This window comes from Eleutherodactylus coqui, chromosome 3 (assembly GCF_035609145.1).
Source record: "Eleutherodactylus coqui strain aEleCoq1 chromosome 3, aEleCoq1.hap1, whole genome shotgun sequence".
Lineage (NCBI taxonomy): Eukaryota > Metazoa > Chordata > Amphibia > Anura > Eleutherodactylidae > Eleutherodactylus > Eleutherodactylus coqui.
This window is the reverse complement of record NC_089839.1, coordinates 204695436-204720534: the sequence shown is the minus strand read 5'-3', so window position 1 is coordinate 204720534 and position 25099 is coordinate 204695436. Positions and strand designations below refer to the sequence as shown.

The following is a 25099-nucleotide window of genomic DNA, read 5'->3' as shown; positions in this document are numbered from 1 at the left end:
GAAGATGCATAGGACAACTCTCTGTGTGCTATTAATAATCAATCCAGATATCCCGGTCTTTTCAAGGATTCACTTACTTTTTCTTCCTACCATACATATTGTCTAGTAGGACTCTGCCACCCCCTTGTGTCACATTGTGGAGTTGCAGTCACTAGGACCCACATGTGGATTTCTCTCATTTACATATATAACACGCAGAAATATAGACTGGTACCACTTAATAACCATTCATAGTAAACCCTGCTGCACACCATGTAACACCATGTGCAGAAACCAAAGAGTGAGATGTTTGCTGCTTGACAAGATTAGCAAAACTGACAATCTTTATTAAAATTTGTTTTTCAACATCTAAAATGGCGTACAAGAAGAGCTGCTGCAGAACACTTCAGGCTGCGTCAATAAATAACATTAATCCAAAATAGTTTAAAGTATATAAATAGTTTGAAATATCAACCCTTTATTCCTCCTCAGAGCTATAATTAAGGCCCAATGTCCGCGGGCGGAGTTTTGCTCCGGAATCTGGAGTGAACGTTCCGCTCCATATTCCGCAGCAATAAGCCTCCGAAGCGTGCTATGGTCAAAAGATCCTTCATTGTGGTTTCTGCTCACGGATAAGAAATCACAGAATGCTCCATTTTGCTGCGGTTCCCGCACAGAAGGCTTCCATTGCAGTCAATTGAAGCCGTCCTATCTGCGGCCCGTCCGTGCTTTCACACAGAGGTGGATTCTGTCGGCGGGTAAGGCACTTTCAGAAGTGCCAATGCGCACCTGCATCGGGGGCAATGCATGGCAAGAAATAGATCTGTGGGTCCTTTCCGGTGGCCCAATGTGCAACTGCTGCTGGGGGGGGGGGGGGGACGTCCATCCATAGTCAGGGAGCTGCTGCTGGGGGAGACGTGGATGAAAAGACTGGGAGCTGCTGCATTAGCTTAGTGGGCTGCCAGGACCTGCAGCCCAACCTCCTCTGCAGCCAATAATGTACTGGGGGCGTGGCCGCCCACTACATCTTGTCTCCACCAGGAATTCCTGGTGACGTCAAGATACACCAGTGCCCATGAGGTCTAAAGGGGTTGTAAACTACTGATGGCCTATCATCAGAGTAAGTTGCCATTAGTAGATTGGTGGGGTCTGCTGCATGGAATACCTGCTGATCATCTTCTTATTAGGCCAATGTGCTTGTGCAGTGAGCTGATTTCTGCAGGAAGGAGATAGCTCTGCTCCTACTGCAGTGGCCAAGTTTGGTATTGCTGGCAACGTTTCCAGTTATTTTAATGTAGTGAACCAGAGCAGGAGGCTAGTGGCTAAAGTCTATAACTCCCACCAACCCATTTTTAGAAATCCTTAGCAGTGGACCTCAGCTGACCAACTATTGACCCACCCTGAGGATAGGTAATCTATAGTATTTGCCCAGAAAAGCCTTTTAACCCTTTTCTGCCCCACACCCTCCCCGCCCCTTGTCTGTAGCCAGCAATGTGAGTGGGAGGGACAGAGTGGGGCTTAGCTTTGCCCCCACCGTGCCCCCTCCCATTGCAAACACCGGAGTGGAGGAGAGAGGCAGAGAGGCGGTGAGTGGGAGGGAAAGGGGGAACTGCTTAGATGGAAGCGTATATTGGCTGGCCATGAAAATGCCGGCCGATATATGCTCATGTAAATAAGCCCTAAAACAACAATATACCATATATACTCAAGTATAAGCCTAGTTTTTCAGCACATTTTTAATGCTGAAAAAGCCCCCATCGGCTTATACTCGAGTGAGGTAAAAAAAACAACAAAAAACCCGCAATTCTCACCTCTCAGCCTGCGTCTGTGTCACCGGCGCGATAGTCTTCCCGGTGGAGCGGCAAGCTGCTTGAGGATTCTCACTGCTGTCATCTCCATGCTCAGCTTTGAATTCCCCCACCGTCAGCGCTGTGATTGGATTGAGGACCAGCCATTCACAACCAGAGCTCGGTCATTCACTGCCATTCAGTGGATGACATCACTGAATGGCTGTGATAGGTTTATCGAGTGCCGGATGTGATTGGCTGGCACTCGATCCAATCACAGCGCTTACTTACACAGCGCTGATGGCGGGGAATTCAAAACCGAGCAGGGAGATGACAGGGGAGAATTCTCAAGCAGCTTGCCGCTCCACCGGGAAGACTATCGCGCCGGGGAGACCATTCCGCCGAGGACACAGACGCCGGCTGGGAGGTGAGTATTGCATTTTTTCTTTACCTAGTATATACTCGAGTATAGCTAGGCTTATACTCGAGTCAATAAGCTTTACCGTATTTTTCTGATAAAACTTATTGACTAGGCTTATACTCGGGTCAGCTAATACTTGAGTATATACGGTATACATAAAAAAGAAAATAACCCCAAAACAACACCAACCGAAACCGTCGCTGTAAGTGCCCTGTAATCCGAAACCATACATACTGTATATCAAAACATCCGAAACAGAATGAGGAACCCATTCCCATACTTTATTTTAGAATAAATATACTAATTAAAAAAATAAGTAGAAATGTTAAAAAATCATGTTTTTTAGCTTTTTTTTACCCCCAATAAAACTAAAAAACAGGAAAAAAAGTAAATGAAAAAGATATTTTAAAAAATGTCCTATATGTCACAGAAAAAAACGCAGCAAAAATAATTTTGATAGCTAAAGGAAAAAAAATAGGGCAGTAAAACCACCACATGGGTAAAATCCCTAAAAAGTATCTGGTCTGTAAGGTACAAAACAGCATGGTCCTTAAGGGGTTAACAGTCTGTCCTGATAGTGCTGCATTTTGAAGTCTCTCTACACTGCTATCCACCTAGAATAGCTGGGGAAAGTGATAGATGGAAGGAACATTGTTTACCCTTCCCCTGCAGAAAATTTCAAATTCGTTACTATGTATTGCCTGACTGGGCATGATTCAACCCAGTATAGAGGGCCCTGGGCACAAGAGCTTACAATTTATAGATCCTTTTCATTGGCACTCACCTATATTATCGCCCTCCTTTTCTCTCTCCTCTATAATTCTCCTATGGGTGGAGAAAAGTGTTGGAGAAGATGCCCCCTTTCTTGCCCAAAGCCACCCTGCCTGTGCGATTGAGTAATGGTGAACTGGCCAGACAGGAGATTGGTATCCTGTCCTCCTCATGTGAGGCCCTGTAGCGTCGCTTTCAGCAGGTAGACAACACTTCCTCAAAGCAGGCTAAAATGGCACACATCTTTGATCTGTAGCCACTCCACTGGAGTCAAATAACCAACCTCCATACAGCGCCTGCTTATAACATACACCATCTGGTACTCGCTCTCTGCTGCTGGCTTAGCCTCTGCAACTTTTGCATAGTGGAATTCTACCATGTATGCATGTTACAGATTGGTTGGTTGTGTGGTAGCCCATGCAGCGCCCCGTAGGGTGACTCTGGACACATGGCATACGCTGAGGAGCTAAGAGTGCAAGATGCTGGCCTGTCACTGCTGAACTTACCACGCTCCCTCCCAGAGGGATGTACACAGCCAAGACCAGGGCAGCGCTGGGCCTCTTCCAGAGACCCCTAGGATAGGGATGTCCAATAGATGGTAGAAGAGGGAAAGAGTTTGTACCAGGTGACGTCACCGTTCCGGTACACACCAGAAGGAACTCCGGCGGAGAATAAAATGAGCAACAGACAAATATGAAGTACCTCAGGTCCCTGGGAATGATCAGGGGCTGGAATAAACTTTACTTGGAAAAATTCAACAATGTAAGGCACAATTTAGAGTAATGACAGTGCAGAAAATTAATAGACTTGAGCAGTAATACCTCCACACGATGATCCAGACTTCAGAACACCTGTGCGTGAACAATAGACTTAGGTGTAACTCCACCCGGTGATCCAGACTTCAGGACGGCTGGGTGTGAAAGACAAAATGAGTGTACTTCTATGCAGTGAGCCACTAGATCCGGACGGCCACGTAGAAAATTATCACGTAGACAGTACCTCTGCACTGGGTCTTGACAAGCACTAACTCATGGTTGATCTCGCTCTGTTTAGGTGGGGCTCACTCCTTCCTCCTCACATGCACATCTAAGCTAGAAAAACCTCTTCTTCTCTTCCATGCTTCACTACATGAGGGCTAAAGGTACCCCCATGTAGCTGGACCTCTTGACTACAACTCCAGAAGACATGAACTCCTTTCCCACTCTCAAACACTAACTTTTAAAACTTCTCTCATACCACGTGACAGGACATAAATTGATACATTTACAGACAGTCTCCAGGCTTTGCAAACACTTAGGCCTCATGTTCACGGGGAAAATCAGGCCCGCTACGGATTCTCCATGGAGAATCTGGAGCAGGTCCCTCCTGCCCCGCGGACATGAGGCAGTAAAATAAGAATAAACTCACCTGCTGCGGGCCGTGCGTGTCTTCCCTTCTTCGCGGCCGGATCTACTTTCTTCGGCCCGGCGGATGTGCTCGGCACGCTGGCTGTGTGCCGCGCGCATGCGCCGGGCACATCCGCCGGGCCGCAGAAAGAAGATCCTGCCGCGAAGGAAGGAAGATCTGCATCGCCCGGAGGAGGTGAGTTTAATTCAGGCGCGGATCTCCTGCGGATCTGGACGGCTTCCATAGGCTTCAATAGAAGCCTGCAGGAGCCGTCCCCGCGGGAGACCCGCACCTAAGTGGAACATGTCCATTTTTTTTTTATGCTCCTGAATTTTTTAAATTCACTTTTATTGACCATCTGCGGGTATTTATCTACCTGCGGGTGGTCAATGCATTCCAATGGGTCGAGGATCCGCGTGCGGGTGATCCGCTGCGGATTTTAATTGTTCTTTTCCCCGTGGACATGGGGCCTTAACCTCTCACTGGCTGCAGCTGTGCAATACACATAACAGAATGACAAGACAGTTTTGCACAGAGCATCCACATAAGGCATACATGTTTGACATTATGGAGGGGGCCAGGAAAGCATGTACTGGGCCACTACAGCCCGAAGTGTTGCTGCACCTCCAAAAGATGAGAGGCGGCTAGGTGTCAACGCTGAAAGTGTGAGCACAGTTTCCTGGCCTTTTTCTACACTTAATGTAAACCTGCGTAAATGTTTAGGAAGTGTTGCACTACCAGGTTCCTCACATGGACCAGACAAAGTACGTGTGTTATTGCTGAGGGTGCCATCAGGTTGGCTTCATTGTCACACTTGACCTTGCCTAGCTTCAGATTGTGCACAGTCAACCACGTGTCAGTCTGGGCCTGCAGGGCCATCACCAGAACTGTGGTCGCGTGGCTGTGCTCACCTAGACATATGAGCATTTATATTGGCATTTACCACTGCTGTATGGAGGTCTGATTTTATCACACATGGGTATCTGTGCCGATGTGGAGGGTGTTGAAAGATGGTATGAAGAGGAAGAGATGGAAGAAGAGGGGGTGGGGTGAGACAGGGACAGACAAGGATGAATGTCTCACAACTCTTGACGATACCATGAAACGTGTACCACCACTTTCGGCTTCAAGTAGCAGTAAGGCATTTATGTCTGTCTGCGACACCCTACCACCTGTCTTGGCAGGGTGCTGCCCCACGATGACGTCCTTCTCTTACTCCCCTGTGAGGTGCTATCATGACTCTCCTTCTCTGTCCATGTTGGGTCAAGACCTCATCCTCTTTCACCTCCACTTCCTCTTTGTTGTCCTCCTGCTAAGTGCACTCTGTCACAGTGAGCACTCGGAGCTGGCACCTCCGTTTCCACATCCCTTTTAGTATACATTACATGTGGAGGGCTGACCGCAAGCACTGATCCACACTCATCTTCCTCTTCGGAGGAAAAAAATGGTTGGGCATCAGTGCATTCAATGTCTTGGTCTTCTCCCTCTGGTTGTTTGGTCTGCCCAGAAGAAGTCCTGGAAGTCTCTGGAGTGGCTGTTACAATCAGCTGACTTGAACTCCATAGAAAATCTATGGTGGGATGTGAGAAAGGCGGCTGCAGCACAGAAACCCAAGAATATTAGGGACCTGGAGGCCATTGTCCATGAAGAACGGGTTAAGATTCTTCAGGCTGCCAGAAGCTGCTGTCTGGTGATGCATCACATCTGCAGGAGGTCATAACAGCAAAAGGGGCTCCACTAAGCACTAAAGACACTTGTCATGAAAGTGGAAGAATTCTGAGACTGCAACAGTCTGTAAAAGTGGCATTTTGTGGTGCATTTGGAGAAACAGCTTGTTATATTAGTTGTTAAATTTAGATTGTTCTATTTTTTTGCAAACATCTGAAAGTCTGTAAATTTGACAAATAAGCCTCATTTGCAATGGGGAGGGGAAATGATTTAGATTGTAACGGTATAATCTGAAATAACTGGGATCGCCTCAAGGACTATATAATAATAGAAGTGATGCACCAGCATACTGTACTGATGAGGCAGACACAGAGGCAGTTATATGGTTGACCTGTCTGGCCCTCGGACATCCGGGCAGCTATAGAGAAGTGAGAATTATGTTGTAGCACAGGAAACCTCAACAATTCAGCTTATTTCTTAGCGATGGCTTCACAACTCTCAGGGTGTAATTATTTTTTATTCTGTATCATTGAGTCCGCAGCCGAGGGGCGATCTGTCTTCAGACATCTCTGGGTTTTCCCCGCATGGGTTTCTAATTTCATCTTTCTTCGCACACCAAGCAGAGAACTGCAAGACCATAACATGTCCCTCTACAGACTGCCCAAACATACACCCCTATCTCTAGTGATATTCTCGCCGTCGTGTGGGAAATTCTCAGACCTCAAAGATTGCACAAAGCCTCCAACGGAAAACAATGAGCACATACTCTTGCCCTTAGGCTAGGTTCACATTGGCGAGCGCGATATGGGACTGTGAATACTACTCCCATATCGCGCTCCCATTCATGGACAATCCCAGGGGATGCGAGGTGTTTTTATGTGAAAACAGCATCACATCCCTACTGGGATGCAGAGATCCTTCGGCGCGACTGTCACAGCTGTGGCAGAGGATCGCGGAGTCTCTCCCATTGCTTTCAATGGGGCTGGTGCTGCTGCCGCTGGTTCCCGATGAAGACAATGGGGCTACGAGGTGAGATCACGCAGCCAGATAAATATACCACGATATGTTTCCCGCCATGCAGGGAAACATCGCTCATGTTTGTGACTCCATTCAAAATAATGGGGTTCATATTTGTGCGTCTCGCAACGCACAAATCTTGCGCGATTTCTCGCCTGTGTGAAGCCGACCTTACTTTCAGCAATTCACTGATTCTTTTCCAGATAGACTCTACTGATGGTCAATCTCATACTGGGGTCTTCCCTCATCCATTACTGTGCTCAGCACCATATGGCTTCCTGTGCAACCTTCAACTGAGGGCCCCATAAACTACCACCCTAAGAAGGTAGAAGTGCACTAATGATGGCCCACTAGCCGTGGGTCTTATTCATAGAGGTCTGAACCCCCCTGGCAGTTGGAGGATGTTACCAGATGTGACAGGAGAGGGTGATGGATGAAATGAGGAACCTGCATATGATAGGAGTATGGTGGAGGACGGCTTTTTTTTTATCTATGAACACATGTCCCATACACAATTTGCAGAACACTATTGATAGTGCTGGAGAATAACCACAAGGAATCTCATTTCTGCTTTCCCCAGTTAGCTCTCATGCTTCTGCTCATATAGAGAGTGATTGAGGTAGTGGAAGTGTAATAGGGATCCAGTGACCTGACTGGAGGGACGGCCATTATCGCTGCACAAGTCCAGCTTCCTCTTTCTAATACTGACCGGGAGCGCTCTCGATGCTGCACAGCTGATGGCGTGAGAGAGCGGAGAAGCCCATGCGGCATTATGGCAGCCTGACTGCGTGCTATTGTTTGCGTTATGTTCTCTATGTTTCATTTGACATGAGGAGTTATTAAGTTTTAATACGTCTATCCCTTCTGGTGTAATATAAGTGTATCTTTCTCGGCGCTTTATACGATCTCTCCCTGTGTATTATTACATGACGGGGACTTATTGCATAGATTCTCAGGAAGCGCTGGGCTCCAACCAATATGGCACCAGGGAGTCACAGCTTCATTCGCCATATTGGTTGGAAACTTGACCAACGATGTAACATAAGCTATATGAAAGTGCAAGGGCATAACCACGCCATGCACTCACGTGAGAAAGCATATACTAAGGTGTGTCTACCAGGCACTAATCCTTCAACTAAGACTGGCGTTGGATAGAGCGATCAGACCAATGCAGTAAACACTAGGGGACTAAACAGCGGAAAAGGCTGAGCAACGTAACAGATAAAAGCAGAGCAATGGGCAATGTGTCTGTGAAAGGGGGCGATAGGCTAACTGACTGATACCAGGGGGTACTGAGAAAATAGTTGGAGAAACTTGGCATGTCTCCCAACCATCCTGGTTTGGTGAAATGGTCCCAAATTTTTAAGGCCATTCTGGGAGGCAGGTGACATGTCCTGAGTCCCTCTTCCTCGCCCACTGATCCCTCCTCATGTTATTCTCTGATATTGAGCACAATGAGTGACCGTCTGCTATGCGAGTTGAGTTTTTACTGCTGCTGGTTGGAATACTGGATGACACTGACATAGGTGCAGGACTATAAGATAGTGGGGTCACAAAAGGGCAACTTAAGGAAGTGGGGCCACAAAGAGGGTAATTTAAGCAAATTGAAACACACAGGGTGAATTATAAGCAAGTTGGGCCACAGAATGGAGCATTATAATCAAATGGAGCCACAGAAGAGGCACTATAAAAAAGTGGGGCCACCAGAGGGGCACTAGAACTGAGAGGGGGTGGGGACACTGAAAAGTTCATGGGAGATAGCAAAAAGAACAGGGGGAGTGTGAACACACAAGTTGTGGTTGGAACAAGTTGTCAAAACAGCCATCACCAATCAGAGAAGATTGCACCTGTGATCACTGGTGCAATCTGAGGTAACTGCACTGTATGCACTATCACTGGAGCTAGCTGCACTGTAATCACTATCACTGTGTAAAGCTTGTATTTGACGATTATATGATGTCTGCAATATTTAGAGGTATACTAGTGCTAAGCAGTTTTATCAAAGCCCGTCATGTTATAAAAGATGTTGGAACAGGATCGGTACTGTGAAGGGGTCACCATTGCTGTGAGGGGGTCACTAATGGGCACTACTACTATGAGGGGACATAGAGGGCATGTCTTAATATAAAGAAGGTGTGAACTATCATAAAATTTCTATTTATTACTTCCCACTGTTGAGCTATGGGAGTGCCCTTCACAGAGCTGAGCTGCAGTACCAGACACAACACATGGACGGGTATGGCGCTATTTCTGGAAGAAAGCAGACGTTTGTTTTTAATCCTTTAGCCTTTCTACCTCTTTACTGTTGCCTTTAAATTTCTCTGTGGCTCTCCAGAAGAACCTGTTTGTGCCCTCCATGTGTGACACTGTGGAGGTCCAAGCCGACAACAGCAAATGAGGATTACACACATGTATCTGTAACCATACAAAATCACTATAGTAGTCAGTCTGAGCTGACGCATGAGAGGCAGAAGCTACAGGGCGCTGGTCCCACCTATCACTTATAATACTGGGGTCTTTATATGTGACTTTGGGCCCCCTCAGGACCTGCATGGGTGTGACTGGTACCTCTTCACTTCATTATGCTTGACAAAGACCCACATACTTTTTTGCATCAACATATGCTGCCACCTGTCTTGCTTTGCTGTGTGTATCTTTCGTGGAACGGAGGTCCGGGTTCCTGTTTTTATGGCTTTGCATTTCTTCTGGATCCAGCCCATATGGGATTAAATTGAGTGCTGCTTGCAACTTCATTGTTTATTGGTACCTCTTCACTAGTGATGAGCAATTGGTGGAAAAACCGGTTCCGGTCGTATCTGGACAATTTCATGAAAATCATTGTGAATCGTGACAGTCGATTCTGACTCCCATTAACCAGTTATGGACATGGCCTATTTTGGCATTGAGGACCAAACAATTTTTGGTAGATTTTCATCTCCATTTTTCAAAAGCTATAACTTTTTTATTTTTCCGTATGAGGGCTTGTTTTTTGCGTGGCGAACTGCAGTTTTTATTGGTGCCATTTTTGGGTACATAGACTATATTGTAAAACCTTTATTATTTTTTTATGATTGTAGGGAGAGAAAACGCATCAATTCTGCCATACATTTTTTATTTATTTATTTTTTAAAGTGTTAATTATGCAGCATAAATAACACACTACATTGTAGTGTCGGTCGGTACGGTTACGATACCAAAATTCTTCCATTTTTTTTAGGTTTTTCCACTTTTCTGTAATAAAAACCCTTTTTTTGGAAATCTTTTTTTTTCTACATTGCTGCATTCAAAGTCCTATAACTTTTTCATTTTTCCATGGCTTGAGCTCTGTGAGGGCTTATTTTTTGTGAGACAAGCTGTAGTTTTTATTGGGACCGTTGTAGGGTACATAATTTTTTTATCACTTTTGTTGCGTTTTTTTGGGAGACAAAATGCTAAAAATTAGCATTTTGCCTCAGTTTTTTAGCTTTTTTTTAACGCCTTTTGCCGTGCAGGATAAAAAGCATGTTCGATTTATTGTATGGGTCTTTACGGACACGACTATACCAAATATGCATTTCTTTGGGGTTTTTAAAAAAAATTTAATGCTAATATGAGTAAAAGCATTTTTTTTACATTTTTAATTTTTGTACATTATTTTGATATTTTTTTTACACCATCTGTGTCCCTCTGAGAGACTTACATCATACCACCGATGATCGCTACAATAAGGCTTTGCAGGACTTCTCTCCTGCAGCGCCTTATCGCTTATTACAGCGATCATAGGCAATGGCAATACAGGACGCCGGTATCTGGCATCCTGTTGCCATGGCAACCAACCGGGCTCTCTGTGATGACATTGCGAGAGCTGGCTGAAGTCACAGAGGGAGCGAGCTCCCTCTGTGAATTCTTTCCCTGCTGCGATCTACTTAGAGCGTGGCAGGGAAGGGGTTAACAGCGGGGTGGGGCGCATCTCCGATGCCACCTCGCTGTTGCAGCGGTAGGCCGGCTATCAGTGACACCCGGCTCCCGCTGCCGGATATCCCTATGATGTAAGGGTACATCATTTTGTGGGAAGTACCCCGCTCCCATGACGTACCCTTACATCATTGGGAGGGAAGGGGTTAAAGTCAATGGCAGTAAAAATCAGATTTACTAATTTACACTCTAGAAGGTCCCCAATGCAGCCAAAGCCCCCTCAAATTGGTATAACTAGTGTACAATGGTGTAGGCGTCAATCATGGCACAGGAATGTCACTGAAAACAAAAGAAGGCTCATGGAGGCTCTCCAGGTGGGCTGCTTGTGTTAAAAGCAATGTCATAAATTTTACAAGGGTAAATTCTGCCAGGTGAAGACAATGCCCAAACACTGGTCTGCTCCAAGGAACACCTGGAGATCTAAAATTTGTTTAAAAAGCAATGTCATAAAGTTTGCAATTGAACAAATTTTACCAGGTGAAGAGAACAGCCAAGCACGGATCTCCTCCAAGGAACAGCTGGAGATCTATAGCTGTTTATTGTGCTTTAGAAAATGTTTGTTTTGTGAAAAGCAGGAGGAAACATGGCGGAAGCAGGAGGAGAGCAGCAGCAGTTCCATCACTACCAGCAGCAACAGCACCTTGAGAGCAGAGTGTGGGATTTGGTATATCTCTATGCTCAGTCAAATGTGAGTAAAAATTGCCAATGTCCTAAATTGGTAGAATCTGCCATGGGGTGGGGCCCGGGGGGAAAAAGGTTGCAGAAGCCAGGTGAAATCTACACCTGGTTCATTCTTATAAATATCAGATGATCCACATTGTGTATGGACAGTTAGTTTTGTGTCTGTCAGTTATCACACTCCAGCTGTGCTGAACACCCTTTATCATAGCCCACTGGCAGCGGGGCAGGCAAGCACCTCTAAAGCATGTTGGGCAAGCTCTGGCCACTAGTCTAGCTTAGACACTCAGAAGTCAAAGGGGCCAACGCAGGAGCTAACATACTCTTGGACCATTATAGATAGGCAGTTTGTGACTGTCAGTCCTACCCTATGCTTTTGCTGCAGGCTGCAACGGGCTGAAAAAACTATGTCACGCCTCTGTTAGGGCGCCCACCCACTGGCGATTTTTTTCCCTGCGAAATTCGCAGCATTTTTTTCTCTGCAGGGGTCTATGGGACTTGTAATGTTAAAATCGCGATCGCGCAAAATCGCAATTTACCGCGAAATCGCGATTTTGCGCGATCGCGATTTTAACATTACAAGTCCCATAGACCCTTGCAGAGAAAAAAATGCTGCGAATTTCGCAGGGAAAAAAAATCGCCAGTGGGTGGGCGCCCTTAGACGGTATTAGTGTACCTTGACACCACCGGAAGCTAGGGGGTTGACAGGAGGAACGCCCCTGTCACACCCCCAGCTCCCAATAGGGTGAAAGAACTAAGGTCCTAGGAGGGCTGTGTGCATACATTTGTCCCCATGCTACAATCTTAGCCTGAGGCTTACTATAGCTGTAAGCCTTCCATTATTAGCAGTAAATGCTGCCAGGTTACTGCCGTAACAAGGGAGCATGAACATGTCATAATGTAAGGTTAACAGCTATAGTAATCGTCAGCGTAAGAGCACATCGCGAGGACAAATGGATGCAGACGATGCAGCCTGTCTGTTCAGTTTCGGACGGCCTTAGTGCTGAGCGTGGTATGCAGGCGCCCGCTGACCTGTTCGCGGCCGGCCGCTCACCTCTCTGTGCCGCCCGCCGCCTCCCTCACCCACGCCGTCGGCAATGCTGTCTCAGTCCTGGCCCCCGCCATTTGTGGCGGCTGCATCACTCCTCCAGGATGCAGGCTTAGCTAAGCCTTAAGCCGCCTGCATCATTGTTCCTTCATGGCCGCTGCCGGCAAACAGCTGTCAGTTCCCTTTCTCCTTGCCACGGCGCTAACCGCTTGAACAGTGACTGGCGATTCACCTTCTGGCCCACCGCGGAAGCAGTAGTTGGGGAAGACTCCAGGGGGTGCGCGGCCGCTGTATACCTTGTGAGTACCTCTTTAGTGGCCTTGCAAGACCTAAAAAGCTAAACCCTGCTTAGCCAATCAGCATGAGGGGGGCGTCACTTCCCCTGTCAATCAGGAATTCCTGGTGACATCAAGATACACTAATACCCTGTTAGACTTCCCCTCTTACCAGTGGCAGTGCTGCTGCGGCGGCTTCCTGCTCATCCTCCATGAGTCCCAGAGCTGGGTCAGCAACGTGTCAGTCTGGGCATGCAGAACCATCAACAGCTCTTCAGCCGTGTGGCTGCATTCCCCTAGACCAGTGTTTCCCAACATTTTCAGCCTTAGGGCACCCTTGGCAAAAAAAATTTACCACGGGGCAACCCTACCAAAAATGGGGTGTGGTCAGGGGACATGGGTGAGGGCATAGCTTATCACAGCATATGAATTTACCTTTAATATTCTGGGAACCTGGTGGCCTCTAGTGAGCGCAGCGCCACTGGCCACTTCCGCATCAGTGGTGAGATGGTGCGTATTTTGACTCTGTCTGTTGCGGAAATGCTGCAAATTTTACAGTGGCTGGGTCCACAAGGAGCTGATTTGCTGCAGAATGTCCCCAGCAGACATTCAAAATCTCATCCACTTAGCTGCTACTGTAAATGTCATGGAATTTCCGTGCGGCATTCTGCAGTATTTCCGCATCTAAAACAGAGTCAAAATCTGCACCATTCTGTATTGAGCGTGACCGCGAGGCCAAGTTCTGCAACTTGCAGAAAAAAATTATATATAAATAAATATCCTGTTGAAGACGCCAGAATTTGTACACGGGTCTGAGGGATAAACTGTATACACACTTCTCTGGGTACCTGTAATGGCAGGCAGTGATGGAGGTCGTAGTTGTCAGTTCGGGATGCCACCGTTCCATACACCCACATTCACACTCGGCACATTAAATGACACTGGACAAGTGCCTAGCACTAGTGACTTTGCTTGAAAATACAGTAGACTTCAGTATGCAGAGGTTACAGTGCAGGAAAACATATTCAGCAATTACTTGACATGAAAGCCAATGGCCACAGAATGGCTATAATGATCACCCCACTCTCATAGACTTCAGCATGCATGGGTGTCAGTTATGGGTGTACCACCATACGGTGATCTATACTTCAGACGGCCGCATAGGAATCATCAATAGATCTCAATATCATCTTTAGAGGTTCAGTAGACTTCTGCACTGTTACATAACTGTATAAACTTCTTGTCACAGGACAGCTTTGCACAGTGCATCTACATAAGACAAACATGTGTGACAATTTGGAGGGGTCCAGAATGATGTTCTGGGACATTACAGTTTACCCCTAGTTAAAAATAAGCCAACCCCGGCGCCTCTAAAACAGAGTGTATACATCCGGAGACGTGCCATCTTATGTGCATTACTTCACTAACACTAGAAAGGTTCTGTGCAGTCGAGGATTGTGCAAGGCGAAACCTGTAAACACAATTACCAGCCTCTGGTTACCTATTTCTAAGGCTTAACCCACCCCCAGTGTACTACTGACTAAACGAAGTGTCATTTTTGTGTACGACTTTGGGTTTATGACAGCGTGTAAGGAAATTGGGACTTGCAAGTACTTTTGAAAAATCTACCAGGGTGGACGTAATCCAAAACCTCAGGCATTGCTATTAATACATGACTCTTCACTCCAAAGACTAGTGAAAAATGAGATTAGTGGAATGACCATCACTGTCTCTTTAAGAGAATGAAACACACTGTGGGACCTATGCAAAAATTAGAAGAGGTGACTGGCAGAGAAAGAACACAGGATGTACCTGGAAAAAGAGAAAAAAAATCATCAGGTCAGTCAGTAGCTTCAGTCTATAACGCTGCCTGTGATCGAAAAAGTAGTAGGAAGGCCCCATCCCCTGAGACAGACTAATGACGGGCTGCAGTCACAGATGAATGATCTAAGGGGTACACAAAAGACCTCCAGTCACACACATTTACAGCCATACCATTTATACACATATATCTTGCATACAGGGACTTATATTTAAATGTGTATACTATCCTATATCTAACTAACTAACTATTTATATTACCAATTTTTTTTATCACATTACTAGAATTTGCATCACATTAATATATAGTTAACTACTTTGCATCATATTATTCATATTACTTAAGATTATCATTACTTTACATTGTATTAAATTATTATACTACCTATTTGTACTAAATTATTTGGCACAAAATTATCATTAACACTTGCTATTCTATATAAACATTACTTATATATGGCTATGCAATATTTATAATATATACATGGACTTAAAGGGGTTGTCCCGCGCCGAAACGGGTTTTTTTTTTTTTAACCCCCCCCCCGTTCGGCGCGAGACAACCCCGATGCAAGGGTTAAAAAAACAACCCGCACAGCGCTTACCTGAATCCCGGCGGTCCGGCGTCTTCATACTTACCTGCTGAAGATGGCCGCCGGGATCCTCTGTCTCCGTGGACCGCAGGGCTTCTGTGCGGTCCATTGCCGATTCCAGCCTCCTGATTGGCTGGTATCGGCACGTGACGGGGCGGAGCTACACGGAGCCGGCATTCTACACGAGCGGCCCCATAGAAGACTGCAGAAGACCCGGACTGCGCAAGCGCGGCTAATTTGGCCATCGGAGGGCGAAAATTAGTCGGCTCCATGGGAACGAGGACGCCAGCAACGGAGCAGGTAAGTATAAAACTTTTTATAACTTCTGTATGGCTCATAATTAATGCACAATGTACATTACAAAGTGCATTAATATGGCCATACAGAAGTGTATAGACCCACTTGCTGCCGCGGGACAACCCCTTTAAGGAATAGTAACTTTGAGAAAATGCCTTTAAGAAAATTATTAACTTTAACAGTGAGCACAATACTATATAACTTTTTAAACTTTACACTTCTGGAACTTCCACCTGCGCATATTCTTGAACGTTGCATAATGATATAATACTTTGCAGTCTCTGGTACGTTACAGTCTTTTGCTTGTTAGTAACCCTTTAAACACTGCAGCTGTGCAACACACATACAGAAAATCAGACAGGACAGCTTTGCACAGTGCATCCACATAAGACATAACATGTATGACAATAAGGAGGGGTCTGTTCTGGGACACTACAATTGGATGCAGAATCAGCTGCATGCTCACAGCTGATTTCAGTAGGTACAGTGCTCACCTCCGAAGTCTTTGGCTGGCAGTGCACATCTTCACCCAGTACCCAGCGGCCTCTAGGGAGTACAGTGCCACCGGTCAGGTGATGGCACTTTCGCAGCATTTCCGCCCCGGCAAATGGTGAGCAGCAGAGTGCTTGCAGTGGGGGGGGGGGCATGCCACCTGCGCAGGGGGTGCAGGATTTTTCGGCTGTGCGCATAAAGCAGAAGTCTTGAGGATCCTATAAATAGCTGTGGTCTGGAGTATAACACGCACCCTCCACACACTTCACTATGTCTATTGTTATCACCAGCAAGAAGGTGCAGCACCAGTGATGACTGCATGTACAGAGGAGCGCACCACAGTGATACAAAGGATGAACCGAGTGCTGCTGCTGCTCCTCCTGGCATCTCTAGAGGGTGAGCATTGTGCCCAGCTGTCTGCAGATGAGGTCATAGGGAGCCTGGTATGGGGCACCAGACCTACTCACCTAGCGCAGAGGGTCTCCATACTGTATCGAGCAGTGTCATGTAGGATCTATCTATCTATCTATCTATCTATCTATCTATCTATCTATCTATCTATCTATCTATCTATCTATCTATCTATCCAATCACAGCAGCACATATACATGTGGGGATTTATTTGCTTAGTACGTGCTTTAGACAGGTGATGTGAAGAGTTAATTCAATTTTGCACAAACCTTGTAACAGTGGTGGTAAACCTATGGCACATGTGCCAGAGGGGGCACCCAGAGCCCTCTCTATGGGTACATGCGCCATTCGTTACCAGTACTGCTCGAATAAGGTGACCAGACGTCTCGATTTAGGCAGGACAGTCCTGCTTTTGGACTCTGTGTCCATCTGTCCCCAGGGTCCCTAAGCTTTTTGGACACCAGGTCAGCATTAAAGTGATTACCAGCAGGGGTGCTGCGGCTTTCAGTGGCAGTACAGTGGCACTGTTATAGGTGCACAAACTGACGGCGCAGCAAACAGGAGTTAAAGGGGAGTAGCTCGTGTGGGTAGCAGCAACTCCTGCTTGGTCACGGTGGTGGCTACTCAGCCTACGAGGGTAACTTGAGCTGCAGGTGGAATTGTAAAGGGGTTTCTAGCTAAATGAATTGTTGTTGGTTTATCGTGATGCTAGTGCCTTAATGTAATGTATTCCCTAAGTGGAATAAAGAGACAAGTTGGATGGTGGTAAAGTAACAGTTTACTTAGATTTGCAAGATGAGTACAATTCACACATTGCTTGGTAAAGCAACCAGTGTGATCCACAATATATTCACACATGACAATGGAAGATAAGCATTAACTTCTCAGCAATCACTGCATAATAAGGTTGAAAGACTGAGTGGGACACTTACTGGACTCTGACGTTATTCTCCCAGCTGAAACTTGTACTGTTACGAATGGGCTAACTTTGAGTGCTGAACTTCTGTGCTAGATGGGAAGTATAATGCAGGCTCTCTTGAGAGGAAACTACTCCTTACTGTGCAGGGACTTCTTAAACTCACAGGTGCGATGTCCAGTATCTTTCCGGCTTACATGAGGGTCTTCCCTGACTCAGTTGTCTCCTGGCAGGTTTGAAATAGACTCCTCTCCCGCTCTTTCCTCAGCCAGGCCTTGTCTTCTACTCCCTGCAGCACTTTCTTCTCTGGTGACTTCTTCCACAAACTCCTTATTTCTCTTCTCCTGCGTACTGCATGCACTCGGCTCCCTCCTCCTCCTACTCTCTCTCTCTCTTTCAATCACAGGAGTTCTTCCAGTTTTCATTGAGTCGTATGGACAGTTTCCACCAGTCACATAAATTCTACCATAAGGAGAGGCTGACCAACCCAAAAATCACCAGGGGCACTGTTGCTAGGCAGATTTTATTTAATCCTATCACTGGATGGATATTGGGTTTTCCCCCTAAAGGGTGCCTTCCATGTCCCCAAATAGGCTCATAGCGAGGTCCCTAGGATCTATTAATCTGAGGACTGCCCTGTAGGACCCTCTGGGTCACTACAACGGCAGTGTGTGCACCCTGGTTCCTCCTCCCCTGACCTCACCTCCTTGATTCCACAGGAGGAGAGAAGAAGGGAGGAAGTGTCCGGGCACACACACTTCCGCCTGAGGCAGTGTCGAGTAGAGGAGCAGTGGTGCTTTGAAGGCAAGGAGGAGGTAAGTATATCAGTCTCAGGGGCCACTATTACTAATGGGGGGCACTATTAGTAATAGTGTCCCCTATATCAGCCCCAGTAGTAATAGTATTACTACTGAGGCCAATTTCGGGGACACTATTACTACTGAGGCCAATATAGTGGTCACTATTACTACTGGGGCTGATATAGGGGATACTATTACTACAGAGGCCAATATAGGGGACAGTATTGCTATGGAGGCCAATATAGGGACACTGTTACTACTATGGCCACTATGGGGGTCAATATTACTACTATTTGGTGAGGAATTCTGCAGATGCGGATTTAGCTGTGTCCTTAGGCGTAATTCTGTTTCATGTGAAAATTTCCTTAAACTCTTGTGCAGCACTTGTACACACTCACAGATACAGGTACAGAGCTGTGAAGAGTTAAATTTTAACTCCTTCAAAGATTCCCTGCCTAAGGCCACTATCAGAAAGGCATCTTTTAATATGCCACGTTTTAAAAACACAGCGTTTTAAAAAACCCAGTTTCAAAAAGCATGTTCAAACACATTTGACAGCGTTTTCAACACACCCCATCACTACAATGGCTGTGTTAAAAAGGGCTGAAACGCGCTAAAATAGAGCAGACAGTGTTTGAAAATCGTGGCATTCGAAACGCTGCATTCGAATGCTCGCCTGAGAAGCTCCATTGAAAACAGTGGAGGCGTCTTACAGTATTTAGTGGGGCATTTCATGCAATTGAGATCCGTTTTTATTGCATGTAACCATGGTAACAATGAGAAAGTGTACAGAATATTTAACTACATAATTTCATCCATCATGCCATTTTTTTTTTTACGTGCACAAAATTTGGATGCAAAGCTGATAAAAATAATGCTGCAAAAAGCAAAAATATCACTTAAAAATTCAAAAAATGAGTCAGATTTTTTCAGAACTAAAAAACCACCCATTTGCTTATACCCTACAATGGCTTTTGTTGTGTTAAGATAACAATAGTTTTTAAACCCTTAAAGGGGTTGTCCCGCGCCAAAACGTTTTTTTTTTTTTTCAATAGCCCCCCCGTTCGGCGCGAGACAAACCCGATGCAGGGATTAAAAAAAACAAAAAACAGATAGTACTTACCCGAATCCCCCGCGCTCCGGTGACTTCTTACTTACCTTGCGAAGATGGCCGCCGTGATCTTCACCCACGGTGGACCGCAGGTCTTCTCCCATGGTGCACCGTGGGCTCTGTGCGTTCCATTGCCGATTCCAGCCTCCTGATTGGCTGGAATCGGCACACGTGACGGGGCGGAGCTACGAGGAGCAGCTCTCCGGCACGAGAGAAGGGAGAAGACCGGACTTCGCAAGCGCATCTAATCGGGCGATTAGACGCTGAAATTAGACGGCACCATGGAGACGAGGATGCTAGCAACGGAACAGGTAAGTGAATAACTTCTGTATGGCTCATAATTAATGCACAATGTACATTACAAAGTGCATTAATATGGCCATACAGAAGTGTATACCCCCACTTGCTTTCGCGGGACAACCCCTTTAATGCCTCAGGATGTACACATAAGTCCTGGGTTTGTATAGAGGAGGATTGGAAGCCATGCAAAGCTGGAATAAACTGTCTATGACAGCTGACACCCGGCCATAATAGACACGATAGGCATTAATTTTTTTTGTCATTTCATTCCACTGTGGGCTTCTTCATTCGCAAATACTTTCTACGCTACAGAGTTTATTTGCACATGAACTTTTCAAAAACATATATTTTTTTTACGTTCAAACGTCGCGCTATTTCGCGAGTAAAAAAAAAGCAGAAAGATTGGTCCTACACGTAAAAAAACTATGTGCGAGAAAGATGGGGTGAGGCCTATCCTTTCTTGCATGCAGTAATATTGCACAAGAATCAGGCTAGTGAAAACAAAACCAGTGAAATCAATGGCTTCATTTTGTCATGTTTTGCGCTTCACTCCCGCCAAACGATCTGAAAACACGGCCGCCTGAAGAAGCCCTTAGACATTTGTAAAAGTTTTTCAGTTCATTTTATAGTACATTAAAAAGTACCACTGAAAACTTATCCAGCAAAAAACAGGCCCTCAGACAGCTACAGAGACGAAAAACAGGAGCTAGGATTGTTTTTAAAGTGGGGAGGAAAACCAAGAATTAAAAAACGGGCAGTGTCATGTCATTAAGAGGTTAATAGCGTCAGATAGGATGGCTTGTTGCAGCACGTTATTGCACTTTGCTGTCTGGGTGTTCTAAGCGTGTTATAGCCATTGCTATATCTTTTGTATTGCTAATGTGGTGACTTTGATATTAAAGGTGTTTTCCCACAACTTAAAATTGCTGCACAACCCCCTAGTCCTTCCTGGTTGCTGCTGCAATCAATCACTTGCCTCAGCAGTGGCCTTCTATAGCCGGTGACCAGGAAGGACAGAGAGGCAGTGAGGCATTTTTTTTAATTACATGATTTTTATTATAATGAAAAAGTTTAGTACCGTGTTAGCCAGTAGAGCAAAATGTGATCGTTCTCAGTAAGAGAAACCAAGTAATCTTGTAGATACGATACCTTTTAATGGCTAACAAAATTATGTGATGTTATTGCAAGCTTTCGAACCTCTCAGGGTCCTTGCTCAGGCATAATGGAATAGATATGTGTGTATATATATATATACACACATACTTATGACAAGGCACAGACATGGATGTGATTAGTTTGCACTTAAAAAGATACTAAAACAGGATTCGTAGAGAAATGAAATTAAAGAATACTGAAATAGTCCACTGATAAAGATGTGAAGGTTTTATGGTCCCTGAATTAGTGTTAGTGGGTCAAGTTTTTTTCTACATCTTTTGTAGTCTTTAAATCTGCCGCTTGGGACCCCCATCCATCAACTGATTACTAAGCCCATTGTTACTGCAGCAGGCTGAGTGGCATCATCAGCAGTCACCGCACGAAGTGGGGGCTTTGACACCCATCAAAATTATTAGGAACGACACACTTCTACTTCCTACTTGTTTTATAGTCAGGCCTAATAATGGCCTATACAGAAGATAGCTCGAAATACCCCTTTAACTCTTCATGTCACCTGTCCAAAGCATGTGGTAATGGAAATATCCCCGTATGAATATGTGCTGCTGTTCAGACTACAGGAAAGTAGAATAGCATAATAAATGCATTCTATCTGTATCCAGCATGTAGCATCTATCTATCTATCTCCTATCTATCTATCTATCTATCTATCTATCTATCTATCTATCTCCTATCTATCTATCTATCTATCTATCTATCTATCTATCTATCTATCTATCTATCTATCTATCTATCTATCTATCTATCTCCTATCTATCTATCTATCTATCTATCTATCTATCTATCTATCTATCTATCTATCTATCTATCTATCTATCTATCTATCTATTATGAAATCCAGTATAAGTTGCACTTTCTGGTGCAAATCAATTTAGACACATTTTCTATTGATTTGCTTCAAAAACAGCAGATGTTCCCCCTCTCTTCATTATTTTAAGGAGTCAAGAAAACGGGGCAGAGTTTGAGTGCCGGGAGGTTTTTAGAGACATTTATGACATTGCGTTGTTTTACAAAGTAACACAATTTGTTGTAATCTTGCTTCAGTAGCCGTGGGCGTACAAAGTGACCGTACATCTATAGACATATTTAATGATGCAGCAAATTTATCAACATTTCATACATTTGTTGTATCTTTAAACTGGAGAAAGGAAGAAAAGCTGCTAGAAAACTGTTGTCAGAAAGTCAAATGATGAGAAATTCCCTCGTCTGTCTGTCAGGATTCCTCTCCCTGGAGATCCAGGTGTTTCAGGTCCCCGAGGTACATGCCACCCCAAACAGTGATGCCATCTTACCGTGTACCTACAGCATTTCTGGAGCAGAGGAGGTGACTGTAGGTTCTTACAAGTGGTACAGGCATCTGGTGAAGAAAGAGCTGGAGGTGTCTAATAGTAGTAAAGATTTCACCGGCCGGATCTCCAGACTGAATACAGATCAGTTCATCAACAACAGATCGGCCCAGATCACCATACACAACGTGATTCCCTCAGACACTGCTACTTATTACTGTGAAGTCACTCTTGTACATGGTGGAGAAATAACTGGACACGGGACCGGGACCCTGCTCAATGTGACAGGTGGGAATTATCTATCTATCATATCAATGGGCATGGTGCTTGAATCCTGTTAGAAATGACAGGTGAGATCCTCAGTTCTACCTGAGGATTGGCGCAGGTTCAGCAGGGACATACAGTAATTGAGATGTGCAGAGGATACAGCTGCAGCCAGTACATACATAGAGCAGTAGTATAAAATAGTGACCCTGGACTTCCTCATGTGACCTGGGTGACTGGGGACAGAGAAACACACTGAGTATAAGAACTCTCAAACTGTATAGTAAAAATAGAGAATACCTAGCTGATCACAAGAGCTCACACTCTACATGAGAAACAGAAGACTCTGCTGACCATAAGAGCTTACAATCTACAGGAGAGAGGTCCCTGCTAACCATAGGAGCTCTCACTCTATGGAAGAGAGAGAAGATTCATTGACCATAGGAACTTACACTCTGCAGGACCTTGCTGACCATAAGAGTTTACACTCTACAGGAGAGAGAGGACCCTGCTGATCATAAGAGATCACTGTCTAATAGAATGGGAGAAGTGAGATTATATGCAGGTGCAGGAAGCTGCATGCCACTAACCAGTATCTGAGCCAGTAAGTATATACAGTGCATAGTGATGCATTGTGGGTAGCTAGTTGTGACAGAGACCTTCCAATGGTCAGCAGCAGTGAGTTCCATAGAATTGGTACAGCACAGGAGAGGTCCTGCAGGAGGATGTAATAAGAGATGATGAGGAGCAGCAGGTGACCTGTGTAGTGAGGGTCCAGTCCTGCTCCATCTGGTGACCACTGATTCTCTCTTCTATAGATGTGCTGGAGTTACCGTCCCAAAATAAGACCCTCTACATCAGCATTCTGGCATCTGTATCCGGGGTCATCATTGTCGGCCTATTGATGTTAGGATGTTATAGAATCTCCAAACAAGGTGATTACTGTCAGCATGATAAATGCTGCGTACAGAGAACGGGGTAATGGGGAGAGCAGACATTATATAATATATGGGGGAGGGGGGCAAAATGTAGGGGACATAACAATGGCCTAACAGCTTCTTCTCTTCAGCCCCAAGGTCTACAGTGGAAGAGTAAGTTTTACCTGTACTTTTATGTACAGCACATTTGTGTATGTACCATGTATGTGACATATGGATATTGGTATGTATAATCTATGTAAAATGGAAGTTAGATCTGTATTGTGTTTGTGGTGTATGTTATTTATCTGTATATTATGTATGTAATTTTTAGTATTGTGTATATATATATATATATATATATATATATATATATATATAAATATAGCATATGATATTTGATAATAACATTGCGATTGTTTTCTCGTGTCAGGGGTCCCATCATCTACACTGAATTCACCACTATTGGTAATAGTTTCTCATCATTATTATAACTTTGTGTGGTATTTTACATTTAGACATATGATATAATGTTATTATGGCCAGACATGAAAAATATGTTATTATGGACAGTCACATGCTTTATTATTATAATCAGAGATAATATAATCAGGGGTGCCTCAAGCAGTTATGTTGTCTGAGGCGAAGTGTGAAATGCATAACCCACCACCACCAGCGGCAAAACAAAACAACTGATTTTGAAAATGTCGCTCTACAAGACACCTGACACATATTTGAATCATTAAGAGTTGTCTGAAGTAGGAGTGTAAAAGTGCCTCCAGTAGTAATATTGACCCCTTTAGTGGGCCCAATAGTAATAATGACCCTTTAAGAGCCTCAGTAGTAATAGCGCCCTCAGTAGTAATAGTGATCCCCTTAATGGCTCCAGTAGTAATAGTGACCCCAGTACTGGACCTCCAGCCAGGCAGCAACCCTACAAGCAGTGCAATCACTCTGTCCACAGCCTGCAGCCTCAGGGAAGGGGCGTACCTGGATATAATAATAGTATTATAGTCAGATATATGATATAATGTTACTACAGTCTGATACATGATGTAATGTTATAAGTAGGGATGAGCGAGTATACTCGCTAAGGCACTACTCGCTCGAGTATTGTGCCTTAGCCGAGTATCTCCCCGCTCGTCCCGAAAGATTCGGGTGCCGCCGCGAGGCAGGGAGCTGCGGGGGAGAGCAGGGAGGAACGGAGGGGAGATCTCTCTCTCCCTCTCTCCCGCCCGCTCTCCCCTGCTCCCCGCCGCAACTCACCTGTCAGCTGCGGTGGCCCCCGAATCTTCAGGGACGAGCAGGGAGATACTCGGCTAAAGCACATAATTGAGTGAGTAGTGCCTTAGCGAGTATACTCGCTCATCCCTAGTTATAAGCAAAGGTGATAAAATAGTCGTATTATAGTCAGACACATCATATAATGTTCTTACAGTCAAACACAGGATATATTGTTATTATCGCTAACATATTTACTTTATAATTTCCAGGTAGCAGACAGAGCGCACCCCGGGGCCCTGAGGTGCTGCAGGTGACTTGTCTATATTATATGCATCATATATTTGGCGGGGGGCATGTTCTTTATCTTTTATATTTTGGGCATCCTGTCAGGAGGGACAGTATTTTATATTTGATGACGTTTATAATTTAGGGGTTCAGTGTAAATACAAGAACGGTTCTCCCCACATTGTGATTGGTGCAGACTAAAGTTAGCTCTTTCTTCTGATCGTGTCA

At 45.1% G+C, this 25099-nt stretch overlaps 1 protein-coding gene across 2 annotated transcripts in view; it reads left to right on the top strand.

Moving 5' to 3' along the window:
• The first annotated feature begins 16458 nt into the window (after positions 1-16458).
• Positions 16459-25099, top strand: part of LOC136621367 (natural cytotoxicity triggering receptor 3-like) — a 61867-nt gene continuing 53226 nt past the window's right edge. For both annotated transcript variants that reach the window (XM_066596826.1, XM_066596825.1), the window contains exons 1-6: positions 16459-16580; positions 22113-22469; positions 23264-23380; positions 23515-23536; positions 23796-23830; positions 24856-24896. In XM_066596826.1, the coding sequence (XP_066452923.1) occupies positions 16496-16580; positions 22113-22469; positions 23264-23380; positions 23515-23536; positions 23796-23830; positions 24856-24896 (657 nt within the window). In that variant the 5' untranslated portion in view covers positions 16459-16495. The remainder of the gene's footprint in view (positions 16581-22112; positions 22470-23263; positions 23381-23514; positions 23537-23795; positions 23831-24855; positions 24897-25099) is intronic.